Below are 16998 nucleotides of genomic sequence, written 5' to 3'. Positions count from 1 at the left end.
ACAGCTGTTGAACATTACTGCCTTTGGGTCCCGAGGGTTGAGGTTTCATAGGCTGTTCTGCAGTTATATCAAGAGAACATTCCTCTGGTTTTCCGGCTGATGTAAACTTGTCTTGATGCTGTCTTTCTGTAAACATTTACTGTCTGTTGTCTTTGGGAATCAGACGCTCATTTCCCAGTAGAGCTCATAAGTCTGCTGTCTCTATATGTCTGTCTGACCCCAGTAATCCTCCTCTGGTGTTCTATCAGGTTGTGTTTCATTTGGAAGCGTTGCAGTTGTGAGTCATTTATCTCTCTGTTTGGTATCTATTTTATGAGCTCCAGCAGCATCACGCCCTTTGACAGATATTTGCTTTTTCCTGTGCGGTTAAATTGTGGACACTTTTGAGGCCCAAAGCAGAATCGTATTTGCCCCCCAGAACCTCACCCCGATTTTTCCAGCAAAAACGAATGTTAGTGGCTAACATAATTATGGGGCATTGCATTCAAAGTTGAACACCAGAGCTAGGTTCAAATCTTAGACCTCAAAACATTCTTTTGGTTCAAGCTCAGGAAAAAAAACAAAGAGGATGGCCAGTTGGTAAGCAAGCACACATTCAGAATCTAACAAATCTGATGCTCACAGCATGAGCCAGCGAAATTATTATGAATCGATCTACATTTCCTACCTGTGTTAAAAAAATTTTTAAATGGCAAGCATTTAAAAACATTATCATTTCCCCTAAAACTCACAAACTTTGCCCGAAAAAAAGAAACGATTGAAATCCTTTGCCACAAAAACAATGAATTTTACGAGCAAAATTTTAAGACCTATAATAAGTTGATTGTACTATTTGAGCCATGTGGAAATTTTGATTTCCGTATCTGACAGCATTGGGGTGATTTTCTGTTTCTACTCCTGATAAAGACAGTGAAACACACAATCAGCCAGACTCCACATCCTCTTATTTCACTATGGGTAAGATCCAAAACTAGCCCTGTGGTTTTTCAACAGAATCAACAAGGTATTTTTCATTCTCTCGACATTTTCTCTTAGTAGAGGACATTTAAACAGGCTGGACACTGCCAGAATACTCAGCAGGTAAAGATAATGTTTATTTAATCGGGTCACACAATGAATGTGCAACGATAATGATGATTGAGAGTTTATTTTGTACAGACATGACAGCAGTGACACAAACAAAAAAAACAGAGGAGGAAGAAGAGGAAGAGGAGTCTCTGATTCGTTTTGGTTCAGTTTTCTAATGTCACCTAGTGACAGAAAATACATAGTGCGTCAAAGATACCTAAGTTAATTCTGGGACACGAATGAGAAATGTAAACATATTCACACAAAATAAATCACTGGGTAAAATATGTTAAAGAGACAATACTAGGTTAATTCAACCTAGTGCCAACGGGCAGAAAAACATTGGGTCACCAATGAAACCCAAGACCAGTGGTGGAAAGTAAGAACATTAACTCAACTACTGGACTTTTAAACATCCTTCGGCATTGGTCCATTGTATTTGTATAATGAGTGGTTTTATTGTTTGTTAATTTTCTATGTGTTTCTTAAGGTTGTGCTAATTTATCCATTGTCAAGGTGAGTGCTTTTAATTTGAAAGGGTAATGCAGGTAAATTAAAATAGACTTAAGTTCAAACTTAAGGTGTGTGTCGTAGGCCTAACGGTACCTTTGTGTTTGTTTAGGACCTGACTGATGAGGGTTCAAGGTTTGCCAATATTTTGTTTCCTGTTATGGTTGCTAAGTGACTATATTATGTATTTCCGTAGTGTGCTTAGTTAGAGAGAGAGAGAGAGAGTGTGTGTGTGTGTGTGTGTGTGTGTGTGTGTGTGTGTGTGTGTGTGTGTGTGTGTGTGTGTGTGTGTGTGTGTGTGTGTGTGTGTGTGTGTGTGTGTGTGTAAACTAGCAAAGACAATATGTTGGCTCAACCGTTCGTAATGTAATCCAAATAAACAATCAATAAGCATGCCTTGCTATTTGTAGTAAGAGATGTATAACATCTTGCAGTATCTTTGGAATTTGTTGGAAAACAGAAAACCTGACAACATAGTCATTGAGAAAACAGATGATCTGCTTCAAAACGAGTGGAGAAAGGCCAAAGTTATACAGACTTTGACTGATAAAGATGGAGTTGTAAGAAGGATAAATATTTTTGTCTGGGATGGGGAGATGGTGTTCTGGCAAGAACGTGAGGTTCAGAAGCTGATCTGAGAATATTACCCATTCTTATAGACTAGGAATGAATGGACTTACAGTGTTTGATAAGCCTTTGGTTTCAGAGGTGAAAGGTCATTACCAAGTTTAGAAATAATTTGTTTACATAGCATAATGCGCTGAAAATGACTCATGATTTGTTTGGAGTGTAAATGATATGAACTTACTTAAATTATATATACAGTGGGTACGGAAAGTATTCAGACCCCTTTAAAATTTTCACCCTTTGTTTCATTGCAGCCATTTGCTAAAATCGAAAAAGTTCATTTTTTTTCGCATTAATGTACACTCAGCAACCCATCTTGACAGAAAAAAACAAATGTAGAAATTTTTGCAAATTTATTAAAAAAGAAAAACTGAAATATCACATGGTCATAAGTATTCAGACCCTTTGCTCAGTGTTGAGTAGAAGCACCCTTTTGAGCTAGTACAGCCATGAGTCTTCTTGGGAATGATGCAACAAGTTTCTCACACCTGGATTTGGGGATCCTCTGCCATTCTTCCTTGCAGATCCTCTCCAGTTCTGTCAGGTTGGATGGTGAACGTTGGTGGACAGCCATTTTCAGGTCTCTCCAGAGATGCTCAATTGGGTTTAGGTCAGGGCTCTGGCTGGGCCAGTCAAGAATGGTCACAGACTTGTTCCGAAGCCACTCCTTTGTTATTTTAGCTGTGTGCTTCGGGTCATTGTCTTGTTAGGTGAACCTTCGGCCCAGTCTGAGGTCCTGAGCACTCTGGAGGAGGTTTTCTTCCAGGATATCTCTGTACTTGGCCGCATTCATCTTTCCTTCAATTGCAACCAGTCGTCCTGTCCCTGCAGCTGAAAAACACCCCCATAGCATGATGCTGCCACCACCACCATGTTTCACTGTTGGGATTGTATTGGGCAGGTGATGAGCAGTGCCTGGTTTTCTCCACACATACCGCTTAGAATTAACGCCAAAAAGTTCAATCTTGGTCTCATCAGACCAGAGAATCTTATTTCTCATAGTTTGGGAGTCCTCCATGTGTTTTTTGGCAAACTCTATGCAGGCTTTCATATGTCTTGCACTGAGGAGAGGCTTCCGTCGGGCCACTCTGCCATAAAGCCCCGACTGGTGGAGGGCTGCAGTGATAGTTGACTTTGTGGAACTTTCTCCCATCTCCCTACTGCATCTCTGGAGCTCAGCCACAGTGATCTTTGGGTTCTTCTTTACCTCTCTCACCAAGGCTCTTCTCCCACGATTGCTCAGTTTGGCTGGACGGCCAGGTCTAGGAAGAGTTCTGGTCATCCCATACTTCTTCCATTTAAGGATTATGGAGGCCACTGTGCTCTTAGGAACCTTGAGTGCTGCAGAAATTCTTTTGTAACCTTGGCCAGATCTGTGCCTTGCCACAATTCTGTCTCTGAGCTCCTTGGGCAGTTCCTTCGACCTCATGATTCTCATTTGTTCTGACATGCACTGTGAGCTGTAAGGTCTTATATAGACAGGTGTGTGCCTTTCCTAATCAAGTCTAATCAGTTTAATTAAACACAGCTGGACTCCAATGAAGGAGTAGAACCATCTCAAGGAGGATCAGAAGAAATGGACAGCATGTGAGTTAAATATGAGTGTCACAGCAAAGGGTCTGAATACTTATGACCATGTGATATTTCAGTTTTTCTTTTTTAATAAATTTGCAAAAAATTCTACATTTCTGTTTTTTTCTGTCAAGATGGGTTGCTGAGTGTACATTAATGCGAAAAAAAAAATGAACTTTTTCGATTTTAGCAAATGGCTGCAATGAAACAAAGGGTGAAAAATTTAAAGGGGTCTGAATACTTTCCGTACCCACTGTATATATATATACATAGTATATTCGCATACTGTAGTACTCATTTTCTTATGACGTTTTTCAAGACATATTATACTCTGAAATACAATAAAGGTAGTGCAGTAAAGGAAAATATTTGAAGTGGGGAGTAAAATGCATTTCTTTCATAAAAATAAGTAACAAAGTGTGCAAAAACAAACTGTTATATCGCTTTTAAACTTTTGGAGATGTATCAAAAATAAAATTTTAACTCCATTTAACCCTGTGGTGCTCAAGATTTTAAAGTGTATCTATTAAACTAGACACTCCAAGCTCCACAATAATAGAAACAGTTTTTAAGATTTATTCAGAGTATTGAAATTCTTTTAGTTTTTAAGTTATTCTCATTTCCATTCTCGCCATTCACTTAAATACTATACGTCTTTTTATGAAATTTTTAGGACATACTATATTTTGGTTTTTTAACATACTATGACTTTTTTGACATACTACACTATTAATTTTCTCAGACATACTATAGTATTACTTTAAAGACTTTTTTCGGCATACTATATTTCAATTTCTTTTTACATATTACACTATGAGTTTTTTTTGACTAAAGTAAGACTATAGTATTTCTTATAGTCTTACATTTTAAGACCTTTTCCGATCTACTATACTATGACTTTTCGACATACTATACAATGACTTTTCATGACATACTATATGTCACAGGGACTGAAGAAAACTCAGACACAGACAAGGTAAGCAACAGAAGGTTTATATGGGTGGTGAGAATGATCAGGGCTGAAATGGAGGAGTAGAGACCTAGTGTGACAGGGCAATGGTGGATGATTGTCTGTGCAAAGCAGGGCAAGCAGAGTGGGGTGTGAGCAAGCAAGGCAGTAGGGTGGGGAACCGGAGATGATGATCTTGGAGGCACAGGGAGACAACGTAAGTACAAAGATATACGCGGAATACACTCAGAAAAACACATCCACTGGGCGGCCAAGAACGGCTAAAATACCATAAGGTTGTAACAACGATCTGGCCATGAGTGGATGGTAAACCGGGGTAGATATACTGCTGGGTTGATGAGAAGATGGAAGGCAGCTGAGCAGACTGGAACAGGTGAGGTGAATGAGTTGTAATCAGGAGGGAGCCGGGAGGAGACCAGGTAGGAACCACGCCCACTCTTCACACACAGAGACAGACATGGGAAATCATGACTTTTTGTGACGTACAATACTATGAAACTCTATCACCTTCCTCCAACTCTCCAACCTAGGACATACTATGGGGCGACTGTGACTCAGTGGTAGAGCAGGGTTGTCCTCCAAATAGGAATGAATGTATTCTTTTGCCTTTTTCACACAAACTATATTATGATTTTTTTCTAGACAAAATATAAGTGCATCCATCAGCCACTTTTCATGGCATTTTGCGACTTACAGTACTATCGCTCTCTACCAGCTTCCTCCCACTCTCCATACTATGACTTTCATTATATTTTTCGACATATTATACTATCCCTTTTTACGACATACTATACAATTTTATGAGTTTTTTTCACATACTATATTTTGACTTTTTTGCATACTATACTATGACTTTTTTGACATGCTAAACTATAACTTTCTGGGACTTTTTTTTACCTTAAATATAGTTAGTTAGTTAGTTAGTTAGTTAGTTAGTTAGTTAGTTAGTTAGTTAGTTAAAATTATTTAACTGGATCCAATAAATCAAGATATTAAGCTCTTAAAACGTTTTGCTGCAAAGGAAAAATTCCGGGCAATAAATTTAAGAAATAACGGCAATGCAAAGTGCTTAGTGATTGACTAACGCCGTTGCTGGCAATCTACCTCAGAATAGTTCATTTCACGGCAAAACATAATAACAAAGAAAACATAATACGACCGTTTTTGATTATTAACTGTCAAGATATTTACATTAGCTAATAACAGAGAAAATTCAATGAGGCCCCCCTCTTTGCAGCGCTGACCGAGATATAACAATATTTAGTCTGCCTAAATGCCCTCTGTTAACAATACCATGCAGTGTTCAGCAAAATTAACATATTGGTAAGGACATAGCTTAACGTTCAGTTAGTAAAGTTGGGGGGAGTCTGTATGATTACACAGTGCAATGTAAACAAGATCCACTTAATAATAAACTTCATCATTTATTTATTTATTTATGACATCATTTTCTGAGCTTTTTGTTACATGGCTTATGAGAGTAAAAACAGCATTATGGGAACAGTTATCCAGTCTTCAAGCTCAGGTCAACTTAGCCAGCAATTATGTTCACTCACATTTTCTCCAGAGTCATTTCTTAATTGTTAAGTTTACCCAGTAAAGACCAACCGTGATTTCAAGATTGATTAAAATGTAATTTTATTCTATGTCATAAAAAGTCTTAGAATACTATGTCATAAAAAAGTTAAAGTATAAAAGTATTGACCAAAGGAGACAAAGCCAAAAGATATATATTATTATCTTATACTTATCTTATGAGTTGTAGCAAATTACATGGAGAATGAATGGCGAGAATGGAAATGAGAATAACTTAAAAACTAAAAGAATTTCAATAATCTGAATAAATCTTAAAAACTGTTTCTATTATTGTGGAGCTTGGAGTGTCTAGTTTAATAGATACATTTTAAAATCTTGAGCACCACAGGGTTAAATGGAGTTAAAATTTTATTTTTGATACATCTCCAAAAGTTTAAAAGCGATATAACAGTTTGTTTTTGCACACTTTGTTACTTATTTTTATGAAAGAAATGCATTTTACTCCCCACTTCAAATATTTTCCTTTACTGCACTACCTTTATTGTTTTTTAAAAAAGTTTCTTAATCAATGTGACGGCCTGTCCTAACGTTAATTTAAAAAGGTGCCCTTGCAAAATTTCCTCGGAAGAAAACATTGTATTTGCCCCTAGGCGCTAGTTTTATGTTAAATACATCATTAAATATAACAGTTTTCATAGAACTGTTGTGTTTTTTCCCCAATCTAAATATGGTATGGTTGCAATGTGTTATAACTTACTCAAGCTCTTTATTAACTCACGTCATTATTTGTGACTGACCGTTAATAGCATGTGTATCTAATACAGTTTTGATTGTCACATACACGTTTGTACAACTCACAACGCATTTATGAGAAAAGTTAAAACTTTAGCGTGTTGTGTCTAACACTGGGTGAAAATAACCCATTGGCTTGAGTTTGATTGGTGACCCAGAAAGATGTCTGATTTACAAAAAACAGAGACATGCCAGCTCTCACTTTACTGCATCATTTTTCCATTTGGGTCAGCATAATGGGCCATGAAAAAAAAGGCTGTGAGTACTACGACACTCAGCTGACACATGAGAGTGCTCCATTTATGACAAATATCACTACTTTGTGTGCAGTTCAATAAAGTTTGACATCATTTGTGTATGAGGTATAACAGAGCTCTTGTGACATGAAATGAAGAGATTAAACACTGAACACTGATGAAAAGCAACATCTGTGTTGTTTTTTACTGACATGGCTAAATATCGTATGTTCTCTGTGAGGTGAACGGATGTCGCTGGTTCCATCTGAGTTAAATGTCAAACCACACTCTAATACACATTCTCACTCTCTCACACACCACCAGGACCACCTGACAGGACATGTCAACACTCAAAACTACACGCACACAGCTCATTCTGCTTCTCACACTCTTACACATGCCCACCCCTCAGCCCTCATTCCACAACGACACAGGAAGTCAAAGGGTGACCCATTTCTACCAGCAGTTTTATTTTGTTTGGTCTCTGCACAGATGTTACAACAGTGTGCATCGGAAATATACTGCATGTGTAGAAGCAAGAGCAGCAACATTTACCACTGACCTCAATGATTAACATGAATCCAGAAATAGCGACCTGATAAATATTATACTAATACTTGTCTACACTAAACCAGTTGTTTATTAAACTTTAGCAAGTGGATAATCTGTTTGTGAAACAATGAATAATTCTGATTCATAAGGTATTCAAATCGATCTCTTAAACAGCATGAAATTATTTATTAAAATAAACCAAAAAAATAGATTAAATACCAAAAACATCAGTGGCAAACGAGCTGCCTTTCTTTTGACAGCAGATCAGTATAGACTCAAATCACTCAATTAAAAGCTTAAATGTTGGTCATTTTCATGCCCTGAAACTTGGGTCATGCAAGCAATAACATAAATCATTCACAACAATGTCTTTGCATGATTTAACTCTCAAGCAATATGTTCTCTATTATAAGTAATTTATCACAATGTACATAATCAAAATACGTCTAAAATCACTTTTCCCTGCTTTCAAAATCCCAGATTCTGCCTGCAGAAATGAAGATTTCTTTTTTTTTAGGATGATATTAGAAATTTTAAGGAGCTCTCACAACATATGTCTTTGTAAGATTAAAGTTAAAGTAATTAAAAGCAACCTAAAATTGTATTTTTGTCTGTTTTTAAAAGTAATGTTTAAAGTAATGTCAACTTGCTTTGATTTGCAATGCTACTTTGTATGCATTTTAAAATTTATATAAATGAAGCATACTGAAAAAAAAAATACTTAGGAGTCCCAGAGTATTGTACACATTCAACAATGAGGTATTGTACACAATTCTACATATACAGTATATCGGCTAAATAATGACCCAGCAGTCCAAGTCAGTATGGCTATGAACAGTATATACAACTGGTTAACTTTTAGTCTCCCTCATATATCTGACTCTATCCCTTTTATTCAAGGTCAGGTTATTCTTTAACGATGCTGTGTCAGACTGTTCATTGGAACCCTGTTTCCACTTACAGGCCTTATTATCTTTTCCCCAAAAATCCTGTACAAGTATTGTTCTCAGTAAGCAAAGTAAATCAAATGTTGATTTGGAGGAAATATATAGCAACACAATTAAATTGTATTTAAAAGCTGCTCCACTCATTTGTTTTGTAATATATACAGTTGATCAAATGGCTCTGTGTAATGTGAAAGGGTTTGCACTTGAGGCGTACCAGCACAGAATTATCACCCAACCCTGCAGTAACCTTGAGCCCCAAAGAACGGATCTGCGAGTTTCGCTTACTGTTTTGGAATTCCAGCCAAAAACTTTACTGTTTTGGTTCACTCTGACCGGTTTTGTTAACATTGTTTTAAGCAGCAGAAGCTTTTTTTGGAGCCAAAACGTTCTCTGTACATGAGATTATCCAGTACCAAACAACAGCCAGCTGGTGGTTAACTGGGGGACATAGTGAAACAGTTAACAGCTACGGAGCCAAATATTTCACTGAAACAGGGCAAAGAAGAGAATAAATATTGGATTTACATTCATCAAGTGGTCAGAAACATAACATAACATAAATGCTAATATAGCTCAGCTTCTGTTGGATGTATAAGTAGGCAACTGTTTGCTAAGACGACATAAGCTTGTTCTGCTCTCCCTAAATGACCAAAAACTGAATCAAGCATAATAATCATGGAACTTAAGTAATGTAAACACATTCAATGAAAAACTGGTAATCGAACAGGGATTCTTTCAGATACATTACTGATTTTTCAGATAGATTTATTGCTGAATGTTGTCTGTAGCTCTTTGAGGGTCAGATACCCTGTTTTGCAGGGCTCCATAGGCATGGAGGAAGACCTGCACATGGCACCAGCCATAGGCCAGGCCGCATAGTTGCCAAAAGCAGCTGCCACAGGTTCGTCCACCTGTTGGCTATCAGAGGATATCAGAATTAGACTGGGAGCGTTAGGAGGGGGTGGAGCAGAGGAGGTTGGGCACATCTGAGAAAGACGATGAAGAGGGAGAATGAGAAGAGGAGGGCTCGGATTATCATGTGAAACCTCTTCCTCTTCTACATTAGCAAACCTTTCATCTTCCCTGCCTTCTTCATCTTCCTTTCCGATGCAAAAGCCAGAGTCAGGGCTCTGCGGTTCCCTCTTCAAGCTCTCGTAGGTGCGAGAGTTGTCGTGGGAAGGGCGGAGGGAGAGGCGAAGGTTGAGGCTGTTGTGTAGACCGTGGAAATCATCCTGATAGGTGAAGTAAGCAGGATTGGGGTCAGATCGTGCTGAGCTGCCTGAGGTGCTGGACATGAAGTAGCCCATGTTGGAGAAGCAGGATGAAGAGGAGGAGGAATTGTCAACGACCCCGCTGGTGTCTGAGCCGGCCGAGGGGTCACTCCTGAAGTGAAGCAGGACACTGGTGGAGCTGGAGGAGGGAGAGGTGGAGGAGACAACATCCCAGCTTTCGCATATCTCAACCGGGGAGATGATTTCGCATGGATGGGCTGTGAAGAATGACTCAGAAGCCGACTGAGGATTCATCCATTTCTAAGGAGAAGGAAAAAGTAGAAAATACAGTTGAAGAAAGACACCATAGTAGAGTTTCTAAATGTGTAGTCATAAACGTTTCAGTTTCATTTTCTTTGTATGTGAGTGTGAGTCATTGTTGTTTTGAATCCAAGCAACAGACAAACCACAACAACAGACATATTATTTTGCGAGATTGTTCGAATCTGGAACAGACTGTGACTGTAACTCTGTTCCTTTTAACTGGAAGTCAATGGTGACTGGGGAGTGACCATTTCACTTTTTATTAACCTGAACCAAAACTGCTAACTGAAAATAGGCAAGGAAGTTATTCAACGGCAAAGGGGCCTCTAGCAGCATTGGGTCTGCCTCTTTTATGATTTAACATTTGCCAAGGATAGCATAAGCAGGTTCCTTGGGAGGCTTGCAGTGGAATTTTGCCCAATAGTCGACAATAGCGTTGTATTGGACTAATAAAGGATTATCTTATTGAATGCTTTTTATAATGTTGTGGGACTCACACAATGTAGATTTTAAAAAGCATGGTTAAAATGGAAGCAGCAAAGGCAGAGATATCCGAACTTTTAGCCCCTAGTATGGGTCCAGCTCCAAAAACTCTGCTGCATATCCCATGATGCAACCATTAACATTCCTTTTCCCTCCCTGCCTGGTAATCTAACAACCTACACACCTGCTATTTGTGACATCACTATGACATCATCAGGGTTCATTTCTAAGACTTGACAAATCACCCTTAAGCCCCAAAATATATTATACTGTTTTCACAGGCCAATTGGAACTCAAGACTAGTAAACTGACTAATAACAGATTTTAGAATGCAGATGAATAAGTTTTTTTTTTTACCAGAATTGAATAAATGGAAATTTGCAGACATAACATTTTTACCATATATTAGACAACCTATAAAACTAAGTTGGATATCATATAGGTCAAGTACTTAGTTCCTTAAAGGTAACTTAAATGGATTTCAAGGTACTTAAGAATGTACACTTGATGCTAATTTATACTTTTACTTCACTACATTTCAAAGGGAAATATTGTACTTTGTTAACCCACTAAATTAGTTTGACAGCTAAAGTTGCTAGTTATTTGCAGAAAACTAAATAAATTTACTAAAGTACTACTTTGAATGCAGGACTTTTTATTGAGGTTGAGTATCTTTATAGTGTGGTATTGCTGCTTTCACATAACAAAATAAAGTCAGTAATGCTTCCACCAATGGAGCATTTGTAGGGTTATACATGTATGACGTAGCCATGACTGAACATAGTATATACAGTGAGAATACAAATGGTCCCAGCATTGAACCCTGGGACACTCCAATTAGGAGAGGGGAGACACTAGAAACAAAAAAATCTGTCCAGCGTCCCAGGTGTCCCAACCCAATGCCACAGCCTATTGTTTTAATTGTGGTTAATACATGAACACTTTTGTTGTAGCTGTGAATCACAGTGAGATGAGCATTTCTGACATTAAAAATAAAATAAAAAAGCCGACAATTAATTAATTAAATCAATGTCGTCAAACCAATGTTGAAGGATAAATTACAGAGAAGCAACTGGAAAGAAATTTAAAAAGTAACCAAAATAAGAAATCAAAGTGAAAAGTTAATCATACTTGAATATTGCTTGCTATGTGACTATTAGAGAATTATGTTACCTGTGTGTGTAAATAGTTCATGAGATTTCCTGGTAAAGACTACAGTGTGTAAAGCACATCTGTCAAAATGCTCTATGTGGTAAGAACATAGTGGTTAAAGGATTAGTGCTCGGTTAGAAGGTTTATTTTACCTTTAGATTTCCTCCGTGTACAGAGTGGAGAGTGTGAAAGTATTTAGAAGGGTTTGGTAACGGCTTTCCTTTGAGGAACCTGAAATGGCAAAAGGGAGCAAATAAATAAGACATAGTGCATCACAACAAACGCACACAGAGACAGGCACACTCATTAAACTCACCTTCTGCTCGCATAAGTCATGTAGAGGACTAGCGTTACAACGATGATACCCAAGCTGAACATTATTCCCCATGTTAGCAGTGATGTCAGACCCAGGTGCCACTCTGAAACAGAGAGCTGACATTACAATGTGCAAAAATGCATTTAGAAGTAAATCTTTTTTGTTCTCCCGCAAATCTTTTATATCTAGTAATTCGTTTACAGGCTCTCATCATTTCAACCCAAACCTTCCTTTGTTGCTAATGTGCTTCTTAAGGGGAAGATGTTGTGTATAACTGGTTCTTCAATATCTTTCCTTGTGGGTTTTAAATGCAAGAAAATTATTTACTTCTGTCTATTGACTCATAGGTAAGCTTATATAGCACATTTCATTCCATTACACAATGTGATGCACAACATGTGAGCAACCACGGAAGCTGCAGCACCAAACACTATATTGAAAGTGTCAAAATAAAACCCAAGACATGAGTAACCACAATTCAAAATAAACACATAAATGATACATTATTTAAAAACATTAAGAAGAGGAACAAATATTTAAAAAACTATTCAGTGACCAACCAGTTAGAATTAAAAAGACATGAGAATTAAAACCAAAATAATTAAAATAATAAAATCAAATAAAAGTTGACCAATAAAAGATATTAAGACATGTGGGCTAAAACCAATAAAAGAAGTAAATAAGAGTGAATAGAATAAAAATTAAGAAAGGCAACCAGACTACAGTTAAAAGGAATGTTTTCAAATTAGTTGTTAAGGTCGATAGTCTGGAGCAGAACTATGGGTAGGAGGTTCCAGTGGCTTGGAACATAAAAGCTAGCATTTTCAGCGTTTCCCAGGGATACAAAGCTCCTTACCTTTGCAATATTACTTAAATGTTAAAATTAGGTTTTAGCTATGCTGTTAATTTGGCACCGAAAAGTGAGGTCAGCAACCAGGATGACGACATGGTTTCTGACCAGATTGATGTTTTGCAGAGACAGTTGTAACAGTTTAAAATACATTTCATGTCTGTAAGCCTCTGCCCTGATAACAGGATTTCATTGAGGAATAGGGAATTATATAGTTGCCATCAGCATAGTTACTTTTGACACACAACTATATATTTCCCATTTATTATATTAAGCATGGTAACATGCATTGTGTTTCTTGATAAGCTGACCCAGAGGCAACAACCACAAACAAAATAATAATGGGCCTAAAATTGAACCCTGGGGAACACTACATGAGATTAAAACTGGCTTTGGAGCTAAAATTCCCTCATCTTGCGTGAAAGCTGGATTCTCACAATGTCACCAGATCACACGAGAATCGCGCGTCATACATTATTTTGTTGTTAAAAAAGGCTGCTAAGGCACAACACCCGACCCTTAATAGCGCTTACAAGGAAGCAACCCCATATGTAGCTCTGTTTGTCCGTGCGTGGTGTTGACGCTAAACAAGAAAGGATGACTACATTTCCCGGCAGGTCTTGGATAAGTTTGGGATCCCAGAAAGTAGATATCTATCTGCTCGTTAAAATGAGAGCTGTAAGCCTGTGAGCTGTTTTAATTGTCATTCAAAGAACATGGAAATGTTACCTTGATCCTGTAATGCCACCTTGTCTGTCGCACTAAACCAGGATGTTGTTGGACTCCAATTGCTCCAGTGGCTATTGTGCGGTTCCTCAGTAGGTTTGACTCTCACCCTGACCTGGCAGTGCCCCTTTAGTTGCCAAGTAGGTATGCTTAGCTCTTGTTCTAGTGTGATCAGAGTGCTGGCCTCCTGATAACAATGAAAACAATTCGGTGCAATATTAAAATTGGGTTGGAGCTCAACAACCAAAATTGATTTCTCAAATTGATTTAAATTACGAGCAACCAAAATTCTGTGGCATTTGTATGACTAATGTTTTAAATCAAGCACTGCCTTGCTGTGCAGAACAATAAACCAAAAATGAACATGAGCGTGCAACATACAGAACATATAGTGGAAATGAATTGTCTGCAAAAACCAATGACATTCCCATCAGCCTCAGCCGTACTTTGTGGTTGGTGCTTATTAGCAAATGCTTGCATGCTAACATGCTAAATTAAAACGGTGGACATTGTAAACATTGCTAAACATCATCATGTTAGCATGATGACATCATCTTTTAGCTTACAGTACCTGTGCCTAACTATGGCCTCAAATAGCTGCTGGCATGGCTATAGGGTCTTGATCTTGTTCTTTTATGCATATAATTTACAATTCTGCTTAAATAGCATGTTACGAAAAAGAGTGTAGTAAAAATGAGTTGTATTTTTTATAAAATGTCTATTCATGGATGCATGTGCATAGGCACTCACGTTCCATGACTTGTTCTTCTGTTTGATCTGAACTTGGAAGTGAAAGGATTTTAGGTAGTCAGAGGGAGGACTGCCGTGGCTCCATGATATCCTAGTCTCATTGGCAGTGCTGCTGACATTGGGGGTACCCGGGGGATGCAATTTGACTGTAAACACAGACACGGACACACACACACACACACACACACACACACACACACACACACACACACACACACACACACACACACACACACACACACACACACACACACACACACACACACACACACACACTTTTTCAACATTCTCTTGTAATGAATGAGAAATGATGTCAAATGTCTTTTATAACTAGATTTGTGAATAACTTTACAGGTGCAACTAATAAGGTGACAGCTTACTGAGGGAGTAAAAGCCACTTACTGTGATTGTACGGTGTATAGTTTGTGAGGTTCTCCACCATGGTCCCGTTACACTCCACACTTATGTAGGGCATGTCTTTAAAAGGGTTGAACTTCTGGAGGGACCCATAATATAATCAGTTACACAGTGAAGACAGAAGTCATATGAATCATTTAGCTTTGCAGCAAGACTGTTGGTTATTCTCATGGATTTATTATTTATTTCAGATGTTTACATGTTCTTGTAGATGATTTGTTGGTGACTTACTTGATTTTCAAAGACAAAACTGCAACCTGAAGTAGAGTTTCGGTGTTGTTTCAGCTTGCAGCTTCGACTAAGTGAGAAAACGGACAAAGATGAACACAAACTGCTGCAAATTTTATCAACTGACCAAATGTTTTAATCTCCAAAGCCCAACATAAAATAGATATATCTGTATCATCTTACATAATCGTTCCCTGATAACTTATGTGGTTCTTTACTATCCAGGTTGTCTTGACACCAATGATCCAGCAGTCCACACCAGGAGCCATGTGAGAGCTGTCCCACGTACAGCTGACATTGTTGACAAAGTCATTCACGCAGGAGAGTCCTTGAGTGACAGAGACATCACAAAAAAGAGTGATTAGGACGGTGTCACTTTATCAGTGTCATTGCACTTGTCCTTCATGTAGGACAAGAACTCAGTGTTATTTTCTTTCCCTTGTGCTGAAAGAACAATAACATAGAGACAAAGACATTTTCAGTTGAGACCGTACTCAGTTATACCTTGCGAGCCTTTGTGAGAGTGAGAGTGTGCTGCATTCACTGAAAACAGAACCGCCAGGACGTGTAAGGACACCAGGATCTCCATGGCCATGAACATGATATGACTGTGAGCAGAGAAGATCAGTACATACTGTACATTAGAATGAGAATATGAATCAATACTGTTAAATACATGAACATATTCAGCAGTAAAATGGAACTAGAAGAATGTAGCTTAAAATGAAAAAATAAGATTGTATATTTATTTAATTCAAAAGGGTCATTTTGAAATACGTATCTTGTTATTTTACCTCTTTCTTTTTCTTTACAATCTTATTTGACGCTATTGTCCTTGTTACATTCATGTCAATAAAGCATATTGAATTGAAACTGAGCAGTTGAGAACAGTTACCCAAACAAGTGTCTACCTCTATGATGTTTTCTTTTTTAATGTAGAGAAACTCATTTCTGAAACTGCGTCAGCCGATCATCATCAGCAGAGTGGTGTATAGTTTTGAGAGAAACTAATACTAGATCCACACTGAGCAGAATACTCATCCTGAGAAGGCGGCAACAAGCAGTTATAAGTGAAACTTGACTGAGAACACTGGCACCTGTTCTGGTGCACTACAGATAATTATATTAACAGTGTGCTATAAAGGAAGAGCTTCTAATTGGCCATACTGATAATCATTGAGAGATTTTTTTAATGTAAAGGCCCACAGTTTGTCACCAGTCTGAGTCATCAGTCGATGTTTTTCCATCAAAGCCTGAACTGAGCAGGACTGTAAGTGACTTCATGGAAAATGCAGATGTGTCGCTGTATATGATATTGAAACGTAACGAACAAACCAAAAACACTTGTTCCTGATGAGGAAAATGATATATCATCATCTAAATGCAATCGAAAAGTAAGAGCCAGTGTGAAAAGACACTTAAATAATAAGAAAGTAGAATATATAGACTCAAGTAAGCGGAAAGTGACACAGTACCTGTTGAGCTTCGGTCAGTAAAGGTAGCAGGGGGTCCCTGAGAGGAAACACATTTCAGTCTCCTCTGCTGGACTGACGAGTTTAGAAAAAGTCCTTTGCTTTTGTCTCTCTCTCTGTCCCTCTGTCTCTCTACTCACACATCACTATCTCATTCTCTTGTGCTATCTCCCTCCCTCTCTCTCTCTTTCTGTCTGTCGCTCATCCCTCTGTCTCCTCATTCTCGCCCCTCTGTCTTCTTTAAAGTGCCCAGTGACAT

General features: G+C 38.1%; 1 protein-coding gene across 1 annotated transcript; it reads right to left on the bottom strand.

Annotated features, from left to right (window-relative positions):
- Positions 1 to 6209: 6209 nt before the first annotated feature.
- Positions 6210 to 16998, bottom strand: il2rb (interleukin 2 receptor, beta). The gene is made up of 10 exons (XM_054607173.1): positions 16743 to 16998; positions 15772 to 15875; positions 15451 to 15595; positions 15271 to 15337; positions 15025 to 15118; positions 14623 to 14768; positions 13876 to 14059; positions 12297 to 12399; positions 12133 to 12211; positions 6210 to 10342 (listed from the first exon to the last, which is right to left on the bottom strand). Exons 2-10 carry the CDS (start codon positions 15866 to 15868, stop codon positions 9566 to 9568), a joined length of 1692 nt encoding a protein of 563 aa, XP_054463148.1. The 5' UTR covers positions 15869 to 15875; positions 16743 to 16998; the 3' UTR covers positions 6210 to 9565.

Source organism: Anoplopoma fimbria, chromosome 11, assembly GCF_027596085.1.
Source record: "Anoplopoma fimbria isolate UVic2021 breed Golden Eagle Sablefish chromosome 11, Afim_UVic_2022, whole genome shotgun sequence".
NCBI classification, from domain to species: Eukaryota; Metazoa; Chordata; class Actinopteri; order Perciformes; family Anoplopomatidae; genus Anoplopoma; species Anoplopoma fimbria.
Note: the sequence above shows the minus strand (reverse complement) of the source record. Positions and strands in the feature narration are given on the sequence as shown.